Source organism: Corvus hawaiiensis, chromosome 3, assembly GCF_020740725.1.
Source record: "Corvus hawaiiensis isolate bCorHaw1 chromosome 3, bCorHaw1.pri.cur, whole genome shotgun sequence".
NCBI classification, from domain to species: Eukaryota; Metazoa; Chordata; class Aves; order Passeriformes; family Corvidae; genus Corvus; species Corvus hawaiiensis.
The window spans coordinates 61,421,244-61,446,155 of record NC_063215.1 but is presented as its reverse complement, the minus strand read 5'-3'; the positions used below and the strand labels follow the sequence as shown (position 1 = coordinate 61,446,155).

The window sequence follows — 24,912 nt, the reverse complement described above, 5'->3', positions numbered from 1 at the left end:
GAGTGACTACATTGCTGGGTGAGAGAAGGGCCTGGGATGTCATCTATCGTGACATAGGTAAGGCCTCTGACATGGTCTCCCACAATATCCTTCTCTGTCAGTTGGGCACATATGGGTTTGATGGGTGGACGGTTCAGTAGATGAGAAACTGGTTGGACAGTCACATCCAAAGAGCAGTGGTCTAAGGCTCAATATCCAGATGGACATTGGTGACAAATGGTGTCCCTCAGGGGTCTGTATTGGGATCAGTGCTATTTAATGTTTTCATCACAAATGTGGACAGTGGGGTTGAGGGCAAATACACAAGAAACACAGACATTTTTATTAAAGGTTTACAATGCAGATACAGAATTTGTGTAATGATATGCTACTTACTGCAAAGCACTACCAATGAACATTTAAATCTGGAAAAAAAAAAAAACCAAAGACACTTTTCTTACTTTTTGCTAGTGTTCTAATAAAATTTACTTCCTCATATCCTTAAACCATCAAGGCTGCAACATTATTACTGCTAAATATATTTACAGTCAGGTTTCTCAATTGTTGAACTGCAGAAACAAAAAATATCCTTAAAATTATTTGGCTGTCTGCTGGCAAGTCACAGTATGTTGCTTGTGCGCTTCATCCAAAGTAGAGAAGAAATAAAGACTTCAATCAATTATGTAAATTTTGTGAAAACTGAACTTTTGACTATTCACAAAACTATGATCCTAAGTTTCCTTAAACAAGTTTTTGGTCTATCAGTTAAGACTTTTCAAATATTCATTCAATACTTTAAAATTCTTTGAAATTGTTGTCTGTGAGCGTGTCAGACTGCTCTGAACCCATCAGGTAGTAATGATGTCATAGGATGGTAATCCATTTGCATCTAGTGTATTCTATGTTGGTTTTGTTATTTAAAGAATACTGCTGTGTGGTAAAAAACAATACAATAACTTCTTCCAAGTGCCTATCTTATGCTGTTTAAAAATTAGATGCAAAACCTCTTGGAATGGTGATGACTGGGTTAAACTTTAATGATGACTATGAGGTGATACAGCTAAACTAACACAAAATTAAACATAAATCCATATGACAACACAGTGGAATTTTCAACAGAAAGAGAAAAAAAATTAAGGCACTTCTGTTATATTTAGCTTCATATTCTGCTGATACATAGGCTACATATTTAGCTTCAACACAGTGATGAAACTCAAATAATCCTTTAATTTACAACTCGCAAGGATTTGGTCTTCAATCTTTATTATGCAGTCTATGGCAAAACCAAACAATTTCACATTGTATAACCTTATTGTTACACAGACTTTAACAATGAAAATAAGAAATGCATTTTGGCTGCAGAAAGAAAAAAGACAAAAAACCCCCTGTTCCATATAGTTGTATTTTAGAATACACTTAAATTCATCAAAGTACATTTCCCCCCAGTTAACTACTGATGATTTATTTACAAAGCAAGTAAAGCAATGTCTAGAAAATGCCATTGCACCACAAATTATCTACATGAATATTTCTAGTTTTCATACTAGAAAACAGCTAAGAAGGCATTTGCTGCAGTACAATGTTTCTTCCTGAAATACTAATGTGTTTTAGCAGCTAATACAAAATACAGATGCAGGACGTATTATCTTAATTAGAAAAGCAAACATATTATGGGTTTGGTTAAGAAAAAACTAGATAGTGAATTTTTTAAAATTTCTTTTTTAAAAAAGGTCTAGTGCATTAACTGCTCCAAGTACTTCACATAGGGGCTGTCGTTTGCCTACAAATTGAAAATGCTGCTGACAGAGCAGCTGAAATTTGAGTAACTACTTGAAAGAGAAGACATCATCAGTCTGTGCAAGCTCTGACAGGCTTACAGCTACATTTTTATTCACAATTTATGTTAATATATGCTGTTTTGGAGATCATTTGACAATCAATAACAATGTGGAATACTTTCATTTACTCAACTCTTTTAGAAAAAGTGATAGCTCATTGTTTTGATTTTAATGTCTTTTTTTTATATGTGAAATAGAAGCAGAAGGTGAAGCTTGGAGTTTTAGGGGGTTTTTTGTTAAGGGATCACTGAAAAAAAAATTTTTCCTTTGAAACTGCAGAACATTCAATCTTTGCAAGAGAAGACCTCTTGAACTACAAATTTGTTGTTCTAGATGACCTTGTGAGACTTCAGCACGTAAACAACCTGCACAGAAAACACCTCTACAAATAAATTTTAAGAGTAAATAGAGTGTACCCAACAGTATTACAATTTCATATCCCATTATTTTTCATCCTCAAAAGGTCACCTTATTTTTCAAACTATAGGTATCTAGCCTTTGAATTTTTGTTTCCAACCTCTTTTAACACCACTGTAACTCACCAAGAGCATGTCAGATTGCTACAAGCACAGTAGCTTTGTTTTAGGCTAAGGTATGTACTCCTGGTAAACATGACTGCTTTGAACACTGGAGCCTGGAAGGCCCCCAGATCTCCTGGCTCTGCTTGCTGTTACATTTCATGCTTCTGTTATGTGCAATGTAGATGTGCTGCAGAAGCAATTTTTGACAGACCGGAAAAGCAGGCACTTTCCTCTGTGGTATTTTTTTGAGGGAAAGCATATCCTACATGTTCCCACTAGCACACTTGTGGCAGTGGCAACTGCTCTGAGAGCCATGCAGCAGGAGACCCTGTCACGGCAGTGGAGTAGTTTCAGCTTCTTGAAGTTCCAACTGAAAGGAAAGAAATTGCAAATACAATGAACAATTGCTTGATATCTTCCCACCCATAAGTTTGTGTTTACTTGTGTGTTGGGTTTTTTTAGGAGGAATTTTTTTCTCATTTGCAGCTATTGTTCTGCTGTATAAAGCTAAACACATAGCCCAGAGTAAGGCAAGACTATGGTTTTGCCGTGAAGCAACAAAGGCAGAGGAAGTGATGACAAAGAAACACCAGTAGGTCTGAAATTCGAATTAGAATATACCTCACATCAAGCCAGTTCTTCTCTTTTTAGGGTGGAACTCTCTATGAATTTCACTAGTATAGAAAAAATTCATTCCCTTTCTGTATTCTTTCTGTAGCAGTTACAGGGGAATTATTATGTTAGTTGAATACATTCTGTGCTCATATCAGGACACTGTCTAACTTTTGGATTTTCAGTTGAAGTCTAGTTTGAATTCTGTGTGAGGTGGACTTGCATCAGCAAACAAACCCAACAACCTCTCAGCCCTGCATGTCCACAGTATCCGTGCTGCGTTCTACTTGCCTGCAGGCACGGTAGCACTACAGATGTTTTCATGAGGAAAACCTGCTTACTGCACAGCACGTCCTGAAAGCCTGCAACCCCTTTTTGCTCAGCCTAGCAAATTTTGTACCAGAACGTGTTGAGAGCTCGGTGGGAGACACTGCATATCAAGGGTTTATGGAATGTAAAGCAGAGACACAGAGGAAGCCAGGAGATTGACAAAGAGCCCATGTCAATGCATTTCAGCTACAAAAGAAAGCCCAGTTTTAAGGATCTATTGAACTTAGGCAAGTGTTTCATAGATGCCACTATCTTGCCAGAAATGGGCTTTTTAAGAAATCAGTACTTTAAAATTATTACTGAAATACAGCATAATTTACGAAGGAGATAGATCAATTTTCTAAAAATACACAGGAAGGCCATTCTCTGTTAACACAGGTAGATGTGAATCTGCCAAGGTTTGGAGTAACAGAAGCTGCCCATTTTTTTTCAATGTTTCTGCAACAGGACTCACCAGCATTCCCCATATTTGTTCACAGTCATTCATATAGCACTAGGAAAATTAAGAAGAAAACACTTCATTTATTTAATCAAAGTGAAGCTAGCTTTCAATTTTTCCTTGTTTTAACTTAAAAACTTTTTCTTGAATCCAATATCCTTTTTATTTCTAGATGTGGCTGCCAATTCAGGCAGTAAAGGCAAAGCTTTCAGGGCTGAGCCTTTTGTTAATGAACATATCTGAGGCCTCATTTTCATCATACGAGGAGGATTTGCAGCTTCCATTAGGGCATTCAGACATTTCAGTAGTTGAGGAGAAAGCATCAGAAGCTAAAATTCTGAAGAAGAAAGCAAGAGTTACACACAGGATGACTAAATATTCCTGAAGATGTGCTTATACATAATTTGCTTAGTTGCTTGGATACATTCAGGTGAAGCTGCTATAAAAGCAGCTATAAAAATGGGTCACAAAGAAACAAATCCACTGAAACAAATCAAATTTCTCAGATTTCTATAATTATTAATAACCCAGTTTCCTAATTATTTAGGAATTTTTGTTATTAACACATAGATACTAGCAAAAAACTTAATATATTTGGAAAACACAGTTTTCAGGGAAAACCAACTATCAATTGTTTTTACATTTAAAAAAAAATTAAAGCTTCTTTTATCTCAGAGACAAATTGATGCAGAGTCTCTGAGCATCTGAAGTAAAAGCGATTTCAATATACTTGCCAAGATATTTGATATGAATCAGTTAATATCAATGACATCAAAAACCCTCAGCCATTTGCAAAAGCTGGTATTTGGTCCTTTATTCCCCTCCCCTGCCAGTACTTGGTCGTACAGAGAAAAGATTAAAGAAAGCAGTTTAGCTTTTCAAGCATTTTCCCCCCAGGATTACATCACTCCTTCTCCATGCAAATGCATTTACAAGATTGCATAAACCCTCCTGAAAACTAAAGTGAGCCAGGCCTTTAAGCTCACTCTGGAACAGATGTATCCTATGCATTTTACTGCAGGAGTTAGTGTAACACAAAATACACCCCCCCAGATGTGAAACAGCTCAGTCTTATGGCTCTTCCAGTTTCCACATGCCTGATTAGCCACTGCCTTTTCTCCCTCAGAACTGTATTTCTCCACTGAGCATTTACAATTCCTACAAATGCTCGCACCATCAGTGTTATGGGTCAGATGCTGCTCTGTGCATTCACAAGATGTTGCATTTCTGCAGTTTTGAACTTATTTTGCTCTTTCATTTTCTGTAAATGCTGGTAAAACAATAATCAAGCACTTAATCTCAACCTTTTGGTAATGCCAGGGAGCCACAGAGTAGGCCAAAGGCCAGTATATTAACTCAGAATAATATGAATATTTATGTTTCCTGTTGGTGGTTTTGAACTGATAGAAGACACTGCTGTTCATTCCAACAACTTAAGTGCTTAGGAGTGTTAATTTTAAATGCTTTTCAATGCTTTGAATGTTAGGCCTTATGTGATTGAGCCTTGCAATTCTCATTAACTTTAGCAGGAGAAAAGAATTCTCATTTGGCTGATGCCTTTTCCTGGTCTTAAAATCAAGAGTCAAACATAGTTAGAAGGGGAAAAGGGATTTTACCTTGGTATTTATTTTAAGGATCTTTAAGTGCACACGTCGAGGTGGAATGCACCGCAATGCACCCTGCAATGCACACCCCCAAAAGATTGGGTATAACATTATAGGTTTTACTAATTAGCATATCTATCAAAGATTCCCCAATGAGAGGTTCAAGTGAGCCCCCCCTCCCCAAGGAACCTTCCCCTGGATGGTTCTATCTTAGTTTACAGAATGTGTTCTGGAGAGGACCTTGGGGTCTGGGGCACACTGATCCCTGGCTATGAAGCTTCTAAAATGTTTAGTCTCTCAGCTTGACAAACAAGTCCAAGAATGTAGGCAAAAAGCACTAAGAATACAGAAGTTGTAAAAAGGTATAACAGGGGTATAAAAGAAAAGGCAAAAAATCTTCATGGCATCATGGCAAAAAAGCAACTTGTAGAACATCTTTGTCTTAGAAAATTATGTGAAGTGTGCCAAGTATTACACAGCCTTGCAATTAGAATTCATACCAAATACTCTCCAAGGCCTTGTCTATACAAGAAAGAACTTGTCAGTATACTTCAATCAATAGATACACAAGCTAGACTTTCTTGTACAGAAAGCACTTACCTGTGAAAAGAATACCCTGTCTATAAAATTTACAGAATCTCACTGTCTGAGAAAATATGGGTTTGTCTGAGGGTTTATTTTCTTTTTTCTTTTCTGAGAGCTAAAGCGGCATTCACTCTAGGGCTTTTTCTGCTTAAAATAATAATATAAAGATATTAGGTATTACACTTGTAGTTACTATTCCAGAGAATCTTTTTAGTGTAGATTAGTTGAACAATCTTGTCTCTCATTCTGATAAAAGCAGACATCAAAAAATGTCTCTTACAGGAATTTTTGCTGGAGAAAAAAAAAATAAATTAAGTTTAATGTTAAGCTTTGAACATGGCTTGCTGTGAATGTATTTTACAGACATTGTGGAGAGTGAGAAAGACTGCACCAAATAGCTGCTGAGCTGAACTCCAGGGAGAAGGCCCAGGTCAGCATTCGGGGAGCACATCTGGCAGAAATAAACCAACGGCAGAATCAGCAGCTGCCAAAGCAGGGACTGCAGGGATGGTAGTGAGGAAAGTGGAGTTGGCCACTCCAAAGTCTTTCAAGTATCTGAATATGCAAAGACCCACCTCTGAGGACCTGAGCTACCAAGTGTTGTCTTCTTCTCCCTGACTCTGGGGAAAACTAATGGTTAGATGCTAGGAAGAGCTAACAAAGTAGTCAAACAATTTCTTCCAGCTCTGCATACACCTTTTTTGTTCCATGCAGATTGGCTCTCTGCCTCAGTTTCCATCCTTACTGCCTCACCTGGACTTCATTCCTTATGTTTCCCTTTCTCCTCAGTAATCTGCCTCTCACCTCCCTTTCCCTTCACTTCCCTTCTCTTTCCATATGCTTTATTTCTTCATAACTTATTTATTTCATCACTATTGCCTAAAGGAAAAAAAAAGAAAACAAACTCTAACCAACAAAGAACCCAACTATAGGACTAGCTTCCTCCTTACTGCCACTCTCAAGATCACTTCACTTGCTTGGTCCATCCCTGCCCCAGCAGGCTGTCTCTCTTGTTGGTGTAAGCTGAAACATCTCTCTGGGAAACATCATCTTCTATTCTGTGTTTGCTCAGTGCTCAGGGAAATAGACTTTATTTCACTCAGCCTCTAGGCAGTACCACATCAATCTTTTCTATGGGTAGAAGTTGAGAAGGCTACAGCTCTCCTAGAAGTAATATAAAGATATATAACTAAGTGTAGAAAATGGGTGCATACACACTGCACTCTGAAAAGCTGGAATTGTACTAGACAGAGATACATCTTGGTGTCAGACAGATGCACAAAATTGACTCCATCGAGGGTTACAAATGCATTATTAACAGATGAATCTAGTAATTTGCTACACCTAGTAAATACTACACATATATACATACATACATACATACATACATACATACAAACATATATATGTGCACCTATGCCAAGTTTGGCAGTTCTGCTTCACCACCAGACTGAGCCAGGTGCCGATTTCACAGGCCACAGTTTGGCATGTATGAGTCAGACACTGGTGAACAATACCAACTGCTGACGCTTAATAAAGCTTCTTTAGCCCTTCTCCCTTTGGACTGTTCCCTCCTCTTTTCTGGTGCAATTACTGTTTAGTCTGCTTGGAGATGGGAATACTCTGATTTGGGCTATCTGGCAGCAGCTGAGTGGCAGGTGGGTAGCTGCTTTTGCAAGAAGCCACTGAGTTCTGCACCTTGAGGAGGCAGCCAGCTTGTGGCTGAAGTGGCAAGCAGTGGGAAAGTGGTGCATGAGCAACCTAAGTATATTGCTGAAAGGTGATACGGCAATGAATGAACCAAGCTTATGCCTTTTGTTGTTATTTTTAGACAACTCAATCTTCTTCTAGTGCTTGCAGTGTGCTTGAATTACTTTCGTGAATGTTAAGATTTGCTTTCATGTTTTGCTGAGAGATGGGGCTTGCAAATTCTCAAGACTAATCACAGGACCATGGATATTGAACACATACAAAAGAGCTTCATTGCAAAAACTATGCAAAAGTAGGCTGAATAAAAAAACCAAAACAACTCTTTCTTTTGTAATCTGATGTGCCATGAAATCCCTACTTCTTAAAGGCTTTTTCTACATGGAAAAGGTATTTTCTTGGTATACGTGAAATGGCGAAATGACACATTAGTCTTTAAGACGTGTGTATATATTTATATACATATATATACACATACATATCTAACCCCACCTTATTCACCACATAATTATCTGATACAAGAACTGCCTGTAGACAAGCCTTGGTCTATGTCTTACATGTCTTTCAGGACAAACAAGGCCAGGTAGGCCTTCATTGTACATTAATCAAAAGTGAAAAAGCACAGTTTTTTATCTTTTATTCACTGTTGCAATGGGACAAGAAGAGTATTCTGTCCCAATCCTGTCTCCATCAGCAGACAAGGAGTATGAACAGAGAAATCTGTGATTAATTTTCAACCTGCTGTAAACATCCTGCGAGTGAAATGCTGCTTTATGCATTTTGTACATGCATGCACGCTGGACCCAGTCACTCAAGGTACCCTTTAGAACCCTCAGCTTCTGAGCATCAAGGAGGGCAGAGAGCAACTAGCACCATGCAGGACTAGGGTCTCTGTGTATGCATACATCAGTTTCAAATATAACCTTGAAGGTGTTCAGACCTTCCAACAGCTACAAATCAGTGTAAGTGGTAACTTCAGAACACATGTCATCTCCAAGCGGGTGGCCTGGATCCAGAGATGACATCTCCACTGCTAGTCATACCTGATGGTTAGTCCTATCCACAGTGTTGGCAGTGGAAGCATGGTCACGAGTGTTTTGTCGGACTCGGGTGGAGTTTTGCTGCTCAATGGTTGAGGAAGTGGGGATGCAGAACTCTCTGAAACACCTTTTGAAATTCTCATCTAGAAATGCATAAAGGACTGGATTAAGGCAGCTATTTGTATACCCTAGAGCAATACAGAAGTGCCAGGAGACAGTCTGGAAAGTAGTTTCTGGGATGTTGACCAGGGCTTTAATGATAACATAAATGTGGATGGGAGTCCAGCAGACAATAAACACTGCCACCACTACAAGAACCATCCTTGTGATTCTCCGCAGGTTCCTATCCTTCTCTTTGGAGCCGGATAACATGCGAACACTCTTCAGGCGTAAAATCATCAGCCCATAACACACGGTAATGATCAGCACTGGCATGATGAAGGCAAAGATGAACACACAGATTTTCAGGAGGTTCTCCCAGTACCAAGCAGGGTGGGAGAATGTAAGTGTGCAGTCAATTGAGCCTGGGGGAAAGGAAAACAGCACAGAAGAACATGCAGGTCAGTTTTTAATTTCTTTTTCTTTAAACCTTTCTTTAATTAAATATCACAGGCAAATATATGAAGACTTTATGCCTAAGTAAACATGTAAAATGAAGCAATCTGTGACCTGTCATTTGCACAAACATTGGTAGGACAGAGTACTGCAAAACATGCATGAAGTGTGAGGAAAACAAAACCAAATTAACATGTTCTCTTTTGCATACTATGGCTTGGAATTTAATGTATACTGAACAAGGAAAAGAGCTGAATTGTCATAAATGCTTAAACTTTGACTCATTTTCACTTTCAGTATAAAACATGGTGAAAAGAAAGATTGTTAAACCACCACGACGTATGCTGAGAGTTTGGGCATTTCAGGGCAACAGGGAAGAGAATGACATGACAGTAGGTAACTACGCACTGTGAAGGGTCTGGATTTATGTTGACATGCTGTCACTATCCCTTTATGGAAAGTCTTGGAGTACCAGTGATCCAGAACATGCTCTCTGCTCTGTATCATGTCCTGCCAGACAGGGTGTAACATGCTTATGACTGAAAAATTGTTGAGGGGGCTCATTTGCACTGATAACTACTTTACAGAGATTGGAGGTCAGAAGTTAATTCAATGCCTCTACACTACAGTGAAGCAATGCAGAAAGGAGAAAGGAACTGTTGAATACTCAATTTAGGAATGAAAGCCAGACTTACCATGCCTGTATTTAGTAGTTGCCATGAACATAACTGGCAGGCCAATGGCAGAGGAAAGAATCCAGTTGCAGACATTGACAATTTTGGCATTTCTGGGGGTACGGAAATCAAGGGCCTTAACTGGGTGGCACACAGCCACGTAGCGATCCACACTCATGGTGCAGAGTGTGAAGATACTGGTGAACATATTGTAGTAGTCTATGGATATAACAATCTTACAAAGGATGGTACCAAATGGCCACGTTCCCATCAAGTAATTCACACTCTGGAATGGCAGAGTACTTGTTGCTAGGGCATCTGCCAATGCAAGATTGAAAATGTAGATGTTGGTGGCAGTCTTCATTTTCGTGTACCTAGAAAAAAAAATTGGCAGAGCATGTGAATGACCACAACTGACATTGTTAAATAAAACTGAATCCATAAAACTGAGCCTATAAGAAACTTCTGTAAAATAATGTGCTAGATACTGTCAAAGATCACATTTTGTGCTTTTAACCAAATGACCTTTTAACCAAATGACCAAATGATTCACCTACATGATGGCAGTTCAGTGAGACATCAGCGAAAGGGTGTAAGGAAGAAAAGATTAATTTAACTTGTGCAGAAGGAAAAGATACACATAGAAGAAACGATATTACAAATGCTAAAGAATTGAGAAGCTGAAAAAATTGTATCTTTACAGATCAGATACTGTACTACATGGATAGATTTTCTGTACCTGCTGATGTTATGCTAAATATCATAACCATGTTCTGTAGAAATAGAGAATTCATTTGTAGGTTGTGGAGTAGTGAAGATAGCATTCCAAGTGAGCAGCACTTGAGACTCACTTTCAATGTGGATGCTGTACTTTTGCAGTGGTACAAAAGATGTTTCAATTTAAGTAATGTTCCTGGACATGCTGTCCTGATGCCCTGATTGCTACTGAGGTTGCTGGGCCCTGTGGCTGCTTGGATTTTGCGGAGTCAGATGGCTTGCTCTTTTGATGAAACTTCCGTTTCTGCAAAACTAATAAGCAGAGTGTTTGATCAAACATTTTACAATTTACAGAGTGCTTTTCAAGAGGAACAGCCCATTTCAAAAGACCTGTCAGGGAACCTGCTAGGGAAGACAAAATGTAAAATACACTATTTAATGGGTTTTATCTCTCTGAGTTAGATCTCTTCAGAACATGAGTCAGTTGCAAAAAAATCCCAATGAAAGGATTTTGTAGGGAACATGCATTTGGAACTTTTCTTTAGTAGGGTGTGGAGAAATGCAGACTTCATGTTGAATTGACATAGAAAACTTTTATGATTAACATTTGAAGCCATTGATACTGGAGTTGTTCTCTCATTTTTAGCACTGTGCATGAGAAGCCACTAATAACCCTAATTTCAATTTAGGGTGCTTCTAAAAAACATATTTTCAAGTAGATCCAAACTCTATCTTGATGCTGCCTTTAGAAAGTATGATCTGAATATGACACCCTCCAGTTGTAAATAAACTTCATATTCTCAAAGTCCTGTAAAAACTTTTCCGTTTATCTAACAAGTTTGTAACACTAACACAGGAGGAGGTAGATGCTGCAAGCATCCATAACTCTCTCCTCTGGAAACTGGAAAAAATGCACAGGATTGCAGTGTGGGAGAGGTACAGCTCTAAAAACTGTTTGGAGGAAGGAGAAAATATTTCTTGGGCAATTTGCTGGAGAATCTTGCAGATGAGAATGAAAGAAGCAACATTTATATTTTGTTTTTACTATTATCCAGTACTAAGCCCTGTGGTTTATCAAAATGAATGTCTTTCTGAAGGTCTGAGATATCCTGGAGTAGCTGAAGGTATGTCCAGAGCTAACCTGAAGGTTTGATTTTGTTGTGAGCAGGCATGTCCAGCTTTCTCCCACCCGATCTGCTCAGGCAAGTACAGCAACAGAGGGGCAGTGGCTCTCAGCTCTGCACAGACAGGTAAGGGTGACAAGGATTCTGTGCCCTCACCCAGGCTGCTGATCCCTGCTCAGACCTTAGATGATTGCCTGCCTTATCTTTATGGCTGGATAAGAAAGCACACTTGGGAATGCTGCTCAGAGCTGCTGTCATCACACGTGATTCTGGGACAGGTCTCTCTGGAGAGTGCATCGTCAGATAATAATGACACTGCTTTGTTATCAGTAATTAAAGCCACTATGATTTAAAGGGAACACCTGACACAGCAAAAAAACTCCAAACCATCAACCAACACGTAAATGACTTTCAGATTAGCATGACAGAGGATGGACAGAAAAATTCTCTGAATAAATAGAATAAAGTTTCTTCACTGGGCATGGGCCTTATCCCACTTAAATGCTACACATTTTTCAGTTTTGCTATCCACTTTTCATTGTCAGTTTAAGTTTAAAAGTTCTTGGACTTACTATGTTTAATGGCCTCTGTAGACCACTAGTGAAGGGTTTTGCTTGAGGTACTCTGTAATCTTTGTACTTCTAATCATGCTGTTCTTACAATGAATAGAAGCAGAGCTCGTATGGTGATGGAAAGTATTTACTATGCCTACTCAACAAAAGTCTATTGAAATTTACAATATTCTTTTCAGTGAATTCTATAGGATTTGGGCGTTTCTCTGTACTGAATATTTAACGACTTTATAAGGGGCTTATTTCTGCAAGGTACATTTTGTAAAACATGTATTTTTCCAAATAAGTAGATTATCAGTGCCCCCAGGATTATTTTTTGGCATGAACAAATAAATACCAAAGCAATTGATTAAATGTAATTTTAACAGCATGAAAAGTAACAGTCAATCAAAATGGACCTTTTCAAAGTCTTTATTTTAGCTGTCATTATACTTTTTGCTAAGGTATCAGTCTACCTATTTGAAGAAGCAGAACAAACATTTCCATTATCCAGGCGTAGATGTATATGGGATGAGATTTCTATACTTGAGAGTGACTTAGTAATACCAAAATGTATAATGCAAAAATTTATAAATGCAATCTTTTAAGGTACTGCTTTCACACTTTCTTTCAAACCCACTAGAGAATCTAAAAATTAACAGATGTGTAAAGAAAGAATCTTAATTGCAAACTCATGAAAATCTGAATACTGGTATTTAGATTACATTGAAATTTCAGCATCTAAAACATCAAGTGTATTAAATTTTGCATGACAATGAGCAAGGTTGTAAGTGAAGATGCAAGTTTACTTTGGGTGGCCTTACTTTCATTTTACAACTCTGCAATGAAAAGAGTAATAAAATATGATGATTCAGGGTTTCTTGTGAATATTTAGCACAATACTGCTCTTGATATATACCCAAATTAATTATGTTCATTATAATACTGACACCCACTAGTATACCCCTTCTAACTCCTCAGTGCATGATTTGTGTCATAAAATATCTGTTAAGTGTTGTTTTATTGGTAATAGTACATGAGACTAATCAGATTTACAACAGTAAGAGTACACTTTATATCTGTCTAATTTTTTAGGGAAAGCTCAGCCTTGCCTTTATCTTCAATCCAACCAAGCTTTAAAATAGACTTCAAGTTTGAAGACCTGAGCTGTACTGGTCCACTCAACTGGGATTTGCTTGGAATCAGAAAAAAGCAGTGGAGAAAATAGTGAGAATTCAGCTCAGATAGTCACCAAGTTCTTAGCATTCAAGGATTAATAGAAAGTCTTGAAATGGACCACTCAACTGGCTGCCCACAGGCCACTTGTAGTTTGTAAACCAAATAAAACCTTCACCAGATTAACCTCAGAGAGACTCCAGCTCCCTTGTAAAACGTGTAACAGCACCTTGGACAGGAGCCAGGACCACCTTCCCTTCCACTTCTCATGCAACAGGAGAGATGTGAGCATGTTGTGACTCTCTGCAAAGACACCTGCCACAGCCCTGTTTCTGGCCTGTCCACTCCAATAGTTAAGTTACCACCTTCAAATATTTTTTAAGAGTCTCTTCTTTTAAGCTTCTTAAAATTTAGTGAAATCTTTAGTTTGCATCATACTTTATTTAAGCCTAACAGATAGAGTTTGTGTACTGCTATCATGGTCTATACAACCAACTTAGTCGTGTCCCTACTGCTCCTTGGTCAAGTGGTTTACATCCATATGGATTGTTGAGATATCCCCTCCTCCAAAGCCTTCTGCCCTTCTGGACCAGATCAGTTTTACAGCATCCTTGTGCCATTGGGCTGGTGCAAAGAAGCTAGAGAGGTCCACATTTAGCTCAGTGTAATACAGAGTATAATAATAATACAGCTACATTCTTGCTTTTTATTATTATTATTAATGATGCAGCTCAGAGTAATACATACCACTGCAAATTCATTTGAAAAATTTCCTATCTGAATAACATCAATGAGGAGGAAAGCAGAAACAGTCTTTTGCACTTAGGGAATAGGCTGGTTGATGACAGACTCATAATAATTACTTTCAGCAACACAAAGGCACGCAAGGTTTTGCCTACAGAATGCTTATTTGGAGACAAAGACTGCTTCAAGACCTGTGTCTAAGTTCAGTGCAAAATACATGAAAAATGAGAAAATCGCTGGAGATTAACTGCAGAAAGCAGGCACTCTCAAAAATGGTTTGGCTGCTGAAAGAAACAACAGCCAACAGCTCGGTCTTGCATACAGACAACCTGACAGAACTCTTGTTGATTCTGGAGATGAGGTTAGCATTTCAAATTCATGTTCTTCTTGCATAAATGACTTGTTAAATAAATGAAGAATCATTATGTGCATACACTAGATTAGTTGAGGTCGCCTTGGCTGGGAAGATAAAAGCATGTCAAGTATGCCTAGTTGAATCAACTCAGATTAACATTTTTTCTCCGTGATTGTTCTGGTGCACCTTGTATATGCAACTCAAAAACAGTAGGAAAATCGGATTTTTTGGCATGTTTTTCTGAGATATCAGGTACTTTAATTTTTTGTTGAGCCCTTAAACCTTTGAACAAGGTCATGACATATTCAAGGTGGTCTGTAAAAACCCTCAAAATTTTTTCTGTCTGCCAATCCAATTAGTATATTTTACACTGAAATGAAGTCTCTCAAGCCTTATTCTGGAAAGTACCTTTGAGCTAATGGGTCTCAAATGATGGACTTTACTGATGTCCATCCCATTTTATTGTCCTTTTTCTTTCTTCACATGGTAATGGGTCTCTATAAAGTGAAAGACCTGTACTGTATCTCAGCCACAGCTGTGACGTGTGCTGTGGCAGGCTGTAACCCATTAAATGTTTTGAAGTCATATATATTCTGGATAGGTCTAACCTTCCTGTCTGTGAGCACATGATTTAATCAGCTTGAAAACTTAAGTCTTTGATTTTTCTATTCATGGGTACTTCTGAATGGTTATTCCTTACACTATCAAATTTCATCTCTGGCTACAAGCACCATACATTTGTGCACCACCCTGATAGGTTATCAGGCAGTAAGGCCATCCAGACTTGAGGTGCCATCTTGTGGTTAACAATCTCTGCATCCTTTTGATCTATGTTCTACTCAAGAGATCTTATACAAGGTTGTAATTTAAACATAGTAAGCCCTGAGTGAAACCAAACCAACAATAAATTGAAAAAAAAAAAACTTGAGCAGGTACAACAATAGAGCTGAAAGCATTCATATTTGGTTGCAATTAAATTGTGCAATTTGCACCACATTCACTTACTTCCTGCACCCATCCCGAGTTTGGGGATAAAAGCTGAAATGGGAAAGTGAGGAAGCTTTCACTGCCTTTAAGAAAGACAGAGGCAGTTGCTGTTCTCTCCTGTTAAAGTCTTGCATCCTGACTGCCAGCACAGTGCTACCCAGTCACTGCTGTGACCCGTCATGGTGACTTAATTAGAAAGATGAAAAATATTAGGCATCACTTAGGTGTCAAGGCATGACTTACTGAGGGAGTGCAGTAGATCTAAAATCACAGAGTTTAGTTATTTGACAAACTTGGTCATACTTCACATACATTGGAGCAGCTTTCTCTCCTTTCTTCACTTACTGGCAAGCAAATGTCCATTTTCTGAAGGAGTTTGAGTGTATATGTGGTCGACGTGGACCTGATCACAGGACAGGTAACTGCTGGACTGTAGTTGCTTCAGTTGCTACCTCTTTTCCCCCTAATAATTTGTTTTCCCACTGCCAAGTTCCTTTTTCACTTTATTCTCCTCCATAGCACAAATGAGATTCAGCCAGAATGTCACCAAAGTTTACTTCCCTCGGGTTACCTTGTTAGCATCTTTGACTTCCCAGCTTACCCCTTCCTCACATCAGGACAGTGCCAAGGCATGTGCAGATCCAGCAGTATCTGCTTACAGGATGCAGGAGAAACAAGCAGAGCACATCACCTCCCAGGAAGCAGCACCAGCTCAGGGCCATTTTTTTTTGTACTCAGAACCCATCAGGAATTTCTCTCATACCTCAGCTTTGTGAGAGAGTGAGCTAAACTAAAGCCTTTTTAGTCAGTCACCTTTAGACTCCAGTGCCAATCTTTTTGGAAATGATGTGGCACCATGAGAGTTGTGAGAGCATATGACATCATCCTGTTTTCCTGCATTGGGCTTTGGACTAAAAATTACTTGCTGCTGTCTTTGTGGCTCTTTCTGATTTTTTTTCTTGCTACTCAAAGGCATCATATAGAAGTCCTCTTTCTGCTATTTAGTTTGAGCCAGTGAGTTTAGTCCCTACCCAGAGAAAATGAAACAAGCTTTTTTCTTTTGGGAAAAAATAGCTATTTTCAGGAGGAAGGCTGGTCCTTTCCATTGATGTCTGACTGAGAGGATTAACAAGCAAGGAGATTACTTCAGAGAGAAAACACAAACTTCACAGGAGTCATAACAGGTAATTATTTTACGATTTCTTATTATTTTCATGCCTTTTTAAGTTACATAAATGTGAAAAATATCCTGGCAGAAATCCATACAAAATAAAGATGATGTGATACTTTTTTTTTTTTTTTTTTCAAAAAAGGGTGGAGAACCAGTCAAGAACAAGTATAGGTATATCACTTACCACAAAAATATTTAAGATGTTGCTATGTCTTATAACTCCTAATTTGCTCGTCTTTTCCCACACATCATAAAAAGCTACTTAATGATAAAAAAAAAAAAAATGACAGTAATAAGTATGCTCCAGTGCCCAAACCGTCATCTGCTGGTACACTTCCTTCCCTTCCAGCCTAGTTAAATGGGAGGAAAATTACCTGCCAATTATTTCAGAACTTAATCTGCCCTGTTTGCTAAACCACTTTTATTTGAGCCTCTGTTTGCCTGGTGCTGAGGCATATGGGTCTCCAATAAAGGTCGCTGCTTTCATGGTTATTGTGTAACATATCTCTCTGAAATAAATCAATGGTGCTAAAAAGACTAACTTCAATATATTGCCATTATCGAGCAGCAGGTGCTTATTGTTGAAGGTTTTGCTTTGCTAGGAGGACATATAAAGGAAAACTGTCAGTATATTCAATTTAACTTTCTCCCCTCTGCCTTCAGGGAAGTGTGATTGAGAGTAAAACTGCTGACTACATCTCTGATAACTGTGGTGACATTTTTCCAGAGGGGACAAGTTATCAGCTACTTTGTCTGGTTTCCAGGTGCTGATACCCTCCTCCTGATTTGTAGACTGATCACCTGAGATAAGGACTGTACATGAAATATCCCTGGTCAGCAGGGAAGCTGGCAGGGAAGCCTTTGAAGACAATTTTACTGCTAGTAGATGTGAGATCCATAAAGGTGTGGTAGGGACCAGCAGGTAATCAATGCCCCTTGGCCAGAGGGGAGCAGGGAGGTGGCATAGGGCTGGAGGCCAGGCCATACACAGACTGTACAGATCAAAGCAACAGCAGGTATACAAGGCATGGCCTCTTGCATACAGGAGATTGGGATCTTCTGGTGAAGCTGCTGAGTGTGATCTGGAAAGGAACGACAGAGGTGAGACAAAGGAACTAGAGAGAGAATAAATGTGGAGGAAGGCTTGCCTGTGATGGGGGAAAAGTGGAAAGCAGGCAATGGTGGCAGCTGGTGTGACAGAAAGAAGGAACACAGTTATGTGCTATGTGAGAAGACCAAATCAGAAATACTGGAAATCATGGACTCGCTCTACATGTCAAGGATGAGACTGTGTCTGAAACTGGGGCTCTGAGGGAGTTACTAAGACCACAATCTTATGAGAACGATTTGGGTAATTGGCTCCTTAGATGATTTTTCTATAGGGGCAGCACATCCCAGGGCTGAAAATTAGCACTGTGACAACTGGTGCTCCCTGTTCCCCCTTAAAAAAGAGACTTCACTCAGTTGGAACTGCTCCACACAACACGATGAGGAGGAGATGCTCCATTTTGCACAAACATTTTTGTTCTGAAGTTTTATTCCTGATCTGAGATACAAGATCTTATAGCTGATAATTGAACACTTCTCAGTAAGAAGGTGGAAAAAAAAAAATCTATTTCATGTCCTTCACAGTTATTTGATTAGCTATGGTGTGTCATCCCTACCTTTTTTCATCATGTAAATTCAAAGGGAAATAGCAATAAAATTTAGAAGTGTTTAACATTAAATGGATGAATAAGAATGCGTCTTATCACAGCTCGGCTAAGCTGTGGAACTGCTTGAGAGTGAGCACCATTAAAAGTCCACTTCCAAAAGAGATTAGGGGTCTTTGAAAGATAATTATAATATTCCCACTTTCAATATCATAAACCCAAACTTCATTATATAAACCAAAGAAGACAAAGATGATTATGAAAAGAGCTTTCTTTGAGATCAGCTTAAGCACAACAATTCAGAAAATAGCTGCTATTGGATTTTAAAAAAATGTAGCTACAAGAGTGGATTTGTATTTTGAAGAGACTTATCAAGCATTGGAAACTTGTTTCCACTTGGAATCATCATGAAAATAAATAATTTTTTGAAAATGTCTGTTAATGAAGATCTCTAAAACAACCATCTCAGAACACCTAAGCTTAAAAATAACCAACTTAGAATCTTTAAAAATGCTTCAAATTTTTGTTTCAAAGCAGCTTTGTTTAGTAGTGGCAATCTTTGTGACCTTCTTTTTCCAATCTTATTTTTGATCCTTAATTTTTTGGGGACTGCTGCATGTTAGAAATGTCCACAAAAAGCTGCTGAATAAATGCTGATGCAAAAACTGCAGCTCAAGAAAGTCTCTCTGCAGTCTAACAGTCTGTTAGAGTGATACTCACACAGTGTTGCCCCTATTTCTTCCACTCTGTGACTAAACACCAGGTGCTGGCTATGGCTGGAAAAGAGGCTAGTAGGCTAAATTATGATCCTGGGACATTTGGACTTGCATCATGATAGGTTTGAGATTTTTGTAAATATGTCACCTTTTGATCTAGAGAAGTTATAAAAGCTTATCCACAGTGTTTAGCAAAAGTTATGCTTGATGGTTTGGAAAAACACCATAAATTGAAATAAAGCAGTACTTAAGGATTATGTTAGCTAAATAGCTCATTAGTCATTAGCTTGCTAGTAACTATGTAACATAAGCAATGTGTGCATACATTGCTGATATTACATAATTACTGAAGCCACAAAAAGTGGGTAATACTTTATTATTTTTAAAAAAGAAATTAAAAGAAAAATCAGGAAGTGTTTAATACTATTTTTCATGGGACCCATTGCCATAGTGGCACTCCAGGAAAAGTACAGTGGGATCAAACAGCTTTTTAAAGAGAAATTGAGTGAGAAGGGTTGTTTTCTGCCCAGAACTGCCCAGTGGTACTACCAGAGCCAGAGCGTCTGTGCACCTGGGCCTGGCATGCTGTCTTGTGTGCAGGAGTGTACTGGGATGGGGGCCAAGCACAGGGTCTGGAGATGAGTCTGGGGCTGCAGAGCTCTCACTCATCCCTCAGGTGCCTCTGTTTCCTCAGTGAGATGGGTGTTACCCCCAGGTTGCAGCCTCATGTATTTTTTGGTCAAATTTTGACCATGTCTGTAAAAACATAATCAAAAGAAAAAGGAAAGAACAAGAGAATACAAAGGTGTACATTCCATTTTATCTGTCTGCTTTCCTTCATCTTGGGGTAGGGAGGGGAGCTGCTTGCTAGTTAAACATTTGCCCACTAGCAAAGGTTGGTAAACTCTGTCACAAACAGTGTGCAAACAGGGACACCTGCCTTTCTGTAAGTCAGGATGCTGAGGGTCACCCCCTTGCTATGCTGCTGATTTAATTCAGCTCCTCTGCTGCTCCTGCCCAACAGTGCTCCCTCAGTTCTGTCCCCAGATCTTCTCTGCCTGGTGCTGTGAGCTGTATTAATTCAGAATTGACATGACTGGATAAGGCTGCTGAGGCTTTCAGCTCTTAGTACAGGGGTGGAACCTTTGCAGTCAGTGGAACAGGCAGGACACACACTCACACATGCAATGCCATACAAATGCAGAGAAGTTCATGAGGCTGTGGACAGGAAAGAAAAGCAGGAATCTTATGCATTTCTTGGTTTCTAAGCTCCCTGATCTATGCTGCTGCAAAAGATGCTGTAAGCTGCCTTACATACTGCATCCATAACATCATGTCACCTTGCAAAGAACCCATTTTTTAGAAACACTTGTTTTGCTTCACCCACTTTCCAGCTTGTGATAAAAAAAATCTGAAAATTTTCTCTAAAAAGACTCCACACTTCTGTGCATGTGTGTGAGAATATTTATTCCCCTGGTGATATCAATTATTTCTATAACTGAAATTTCAACTCTAAGTCTGTTCTACTTAATAAAACAGTTTTTCTGAATTGCGAGTGAGCTCAGCTGAACTAACCAGAGCTTTCAGGCTGCAGTCTTTCCAGATTAGATGATGCTCTTTTTTTTTTTTTTCAAAACACTATTAAGAGGCTGTTTTGAGACACATAGAAAGATTTCTCTTAATTTCAGGGAGAGGACTTCTTTGACTTCTTTCCCTATTTACCTTGTTTTTTTTTTTTAAAGCATTGCAATAATTTACACAACGAAACAAGACATTTCCTTCCTCTGCAAAGGATCACAGAGAACCTGAGACCCCTTTGTTTATGGTATGTGACGAAATTTATAGCAAAATAAATGAGAAATTACTCTGAACTTGAGTGACTACAGTGGCTGTTGGGGGAATTACAGTCCTCCCAGGGTATTTGGATTGTGGGGGACTGGGGCCTCTGTGAGCTATTCCTCTCTTCCAGACCTGCAATGCTCAAGATTTTCATCTAGGATCTATTACAGCTTTCTAGCATATTGCCTTAATCACAAGGCATATTCTTCTTCCCACTCTAATTGTGAGACTAATATACCACCGACTTGATGAGAAAGCTGGAAAAGCCTTTGGATTACAGTGTAAATTAATTCAATGCCACATGGTACTAATTGTACACTGTCTTGTTGCACTCTGCAGCTGCTAGAAGTAGCATTTGCTGTTGATATAGCCATAACATCATTGTGTTCATGTTAGTAATTTACACTTACACAAAGCACATGAGGAAAATAGATAATAAAAATTATCTACAGATTTTTCAGATTACAGGAAATTCACAGCTGGCAGCAAAACCTATTAAACTACTACTTCTGTCACTTGAAGGGGTTTTTTGGTACTTGAGAAAGGAAACAGCTCAGTGTTAGTAACATGAGGTTAAGCCTCACACACTACATATAAAACACATAAATATTAATTCAAAGATGAGAGCATTCAGCTGGACAGGAACCATCTGGAAGAATGAGGAAGGTGGATGAGAATGCATTAATTATAAAGTAATATGTATAAATTGGAAATCCATGGACCTGCTTTGCACGAAGAGCCTTATTTTCCCATTGATAATCACAATACATTTCTAACTCCTCATTGGACATGTCTGCTTTCTGATCTCTGTTTGCCCCAGCAGGGATAGTAGGGTGGCATTGTGGAGTGATAGTGATAGTTCCCTGTCAGGCCAGCACTTACACAGCTCTGGCTCCAAACCCCTGGATTTGCCTCATGTGGAAAAATTGTAAGAGTAATAATGTTTATAAGAATAATATAATTATTTTAAAAATATTTCCAAAGAAACCAAACATGAGATGTTAGCACGCAGCACACTCAATCTGAAGCCACTGCTGCTTTCACTGGGGCTGGACTCTGAAAGGTGAGTCGGACAGTTTCAAATATCTAAGCATCTACCTCCCAACTCCTAGTATTTTCAAGCCAAACTAGGTACCAATGTTACTTAAAAATCTTCATTTTTAGTAACGTCAATTCCTCTCACAATTATTTTGAAGTTCAATATTTTGTTCTCCCAGAGCAGGCATGATGGGAAAGGCAGATAAAGAAGGGGAGTTTTATAGGATGAAAAAATCAATCCAGTGAAACACTGGCCTCCTATGTGTAGCTGGATGCAAGGAGGCGTGAATGTGAGCACACAGGGTCACCATTTCATAGGTACATTTCTATGATTTGAAACACTGTCATGTTAGTGTAGTGGGCAACAGGAACTAAATCACTAAGCCCCCTATAGCTGACCAGATGCACTACCCCTACAGAGAAGCACAGAAAGGGAATGTATTTTTATGTTGCTTAAGCCACAGATCCTATTCAGCCATTAGCATATAAACTCCTTTCCATCCCAATTGCTAAACAGCTATGTGGTATTAATTGGGAAGGAGTTCTGTCATACTAAAAGCTGTTCTTGAACAGGAGATGTGGAGTTTGCCATAGAATTCCTGATGGTATTGGACAAGCCATTTAATTTGTGTTTTCCTCTGTAAAATGAAAATGCATTTCTCCTACTGCTTCTGGCCTTTGTTTTTAAGCTGTCATCTCAGGGAAAGATGCTGTCTTTAGATAGAAATCTAAATACAAGGGCCTCATTCGATTTGACTTTGTAGTGCAAGTGTAATTCAATTAATTACTGTAAGAAATATGAACCTAGTAAGGGTTATGCCCAGGATAATAAACACATAATTCCAGGGACAACCTGTGGCATATTTCTCTGGTGACAGCTCTCCTGTCTCTGTTACACTGTGCATCTGCTTTTTCTCCCAGAGCAATGCATTCAACACTGCTATGGTGATTGCAGTCATGCCCCCACTCGGAAGCCTTTCTGCAGATGTATCTTCACATAGACAGCTTGAGTTTTGTACTGACCAAAAAACAGACAGGATGGAAGAAAATCTGCCCAGCTGTGTACATGCAGCTTCTAAAGTATAGTTAAACCCACCAGGTTTCTGAACTGGTCTAGTCTGAACCACTGATGGATATTACTCGTGTTCTCACTAGGTCTACCAGATGCACAGTCTTTGCAACGGCATCCCTAACACGTGCCGAAGGAATCATCCTCCACCCTGCTGTAAAAGCCCACCGTGACCGCCACCTTCATCCCCGGCTTTCTACAGCTGGCACTGCCAGCGCTGCACCCACGCACCACAAAGCCACCCGGTGCCGCTGGTCTGCAAGTGATGCCAAGAGACAACCCCTGTTCTGCGCCCACGGCACCTATGCCCGACAGCCGCGGCCCCGACTCCTCGGGGAACGCAGCGTTCAAAGGGGGAACGGACGCTCCAGACGGGGGGGAAATTGGAAATGCCGGGGCTGCCTCGAAAGGAAGGGAGCGCGCCTCTGGGCCACTCCAATCTCCCCCCTTAAAAGCTCCCGTTGGGCTCTCCAGGGCTCAGTGGATGCTTGGTTTGGCAACGACGAGCAGCCACGGAAGGACCTGAGCTCAGTCAGCCCCGTCCTGTCGCGCCCCGCTGTCCTGCTCCCGGCCCATCGCTCCCGGCCCATCGCTCCCGGGAGGTGGCAGTGTTTCCCCACGGAAGCCACCCGCCCCGCTCCGCTCCGCTCCGCTGCCAGGCCGCAAAGGAGCCTCTTTCATCACTCGTTTTCCGCTCACTTACGGGGAATGGATTTATCGCGCGGGATCTGATCTGTAATAGCCCCAGTGGGGCCTTTTTCTCTTGCGGGCGAGAAAGTTGCGAAGTGCCGCAGCACAGCCGGAACGCCGGCATTACGGAGAGCGGTCGCGATCACGGCATACGTATTTATTGTATACGCACCTATGTCTATACACACATATAAATGTATATCAATAGACACACAGAGATCTAGACACGAGGCAGAGGATCTCCAAATACGGGCATAGAGAAACGTTTAACCGCGGTGCCATTTACATTTTGTTCGTGCATTTGGGAGAGGTGGGTGGAAAGACAGGTGGATGCGTGCCGGCTATCCGTGTACCACCCCGTACCCGTACGCGCTCACAGGCAGTGGCTATAGTCCCTTTAAATCCTCGCTCCTCAGGGGACAGGTGCGGGATTCAGGCCCCGTTGGCCAGAGCCGCTCGCAGAGGTGCTGCAGCTCGGAGGGTCCTTAGAACATCCTCGGACGCGCAGCGGTTTCTGACGGACCGGCCGCCCCTCACGGCTCCACCGCAAGTTTCTTTTCCCCCATCACCCGCTCCGGCTCTTTAACAAAAACCTCTTTCCCTTTCCCGCGGGGGCCGGCGCCCCTCCGCACTCCCCAGTGCAGTCCTTTGCGCGCTGCCCGCCGGAGGAGGACCGCAGCATCCCCGCCGGGACACCGTCCCGTATCCCAGCTCCTGGCAGCGGGGTTCCGCCCCGACGGCAGCGGCCGTGGGCTGCGGGGCGGGGCGGGGTGGCACTCACCTGACGATGACATACATGACCAAGAAGTTGCCGAAGAGCCCCACGACGCAGACCACGGAGTAGAGGGCCATGATGGCGATGGCGGTGACCACGGAGGGACCGCCGCCCGCGGGCGCGCAGGGCCCGCTGCCGCCCGCGCTGCCATTGCCGCCGCCGCAGGGCTCGGAGCGGTTCCAGCCCAGCGCCGCCGAGGCGTTGCCCCAGGCCGGGCAGGGCGCCCCGGGCGGGCGGCAGGCGGAGGCGTTGGCGGCGAACGGGACCTCCAGGGCGCCGGCGAGGAGCGGCGCGGACGCGTTGCCCAGCAGGTAGGCGACAGCCATGGCGTGCAGCGGCGTCAGCGCGGCCACCCGCTCCCCGCGCCCGAGGGACGCGCGGCGCTGCCGGCGAGGTGTCGGGGAGGCGACGGCGCCCGCCCGCC

At 40.8% G+C, this 24,912-nt stretch overlaps 1 protein-coding gene across 1 annotated transcript; it reads right to left on the bottom strand.

The window, feature by feature from the left end:
• Nucleotides 1–288: 288 nt before the first annotated feature.
• OPRM1 (opioid receptor mu 1) lies at nucleotides 289–24,912 on the bottom strand. The gene is made up of 4 exons (XM_048298634.1): nucleotides 24,495–24,912; nucleotides 9,906–10,258; nucleotides 8,659–9,179; nucleotides 289–2,708 (listed from the first exon to the last, which is right to left on the bottom strand). The coding sequence occupies exons 1-4, from the start codon at nucleotides 24,812–24,814 to the stop codon at nucleotides 2,670–2,672; spliced, it is 1,233 nt and encodes a 410-aa protein (XP_048154591.1). The 5' UTR covers nucleotides 24,815–24,912; the 3' UTR covers nucleotides 289–2,669.

Bases quoted from the DNA above. Each gene is read 5' to 3' on its own strand.
- OPRM1 (XM_048298634.1), bottom strand. From the start codon at position 24,814: ATGGCTGTCGCCTACCTGCTGGGCAACGCGTCCGCGCCGCTCCTCGCC. The intron at 10,259-24,494 runs GTGAGTGCCACC...TTTTTTTTCTAG, and splicing joins GTCATGTATGTCATCGTCAG to GTACACGAAAATGAAGACTG. The intron at 2,709-8,658 runs GTATGACTAGCA...CTTTCCTTTCAG, and splicing joins TGGATAGGACTAACCATCAG to TTGGAACTTCAAGAAGCTGA.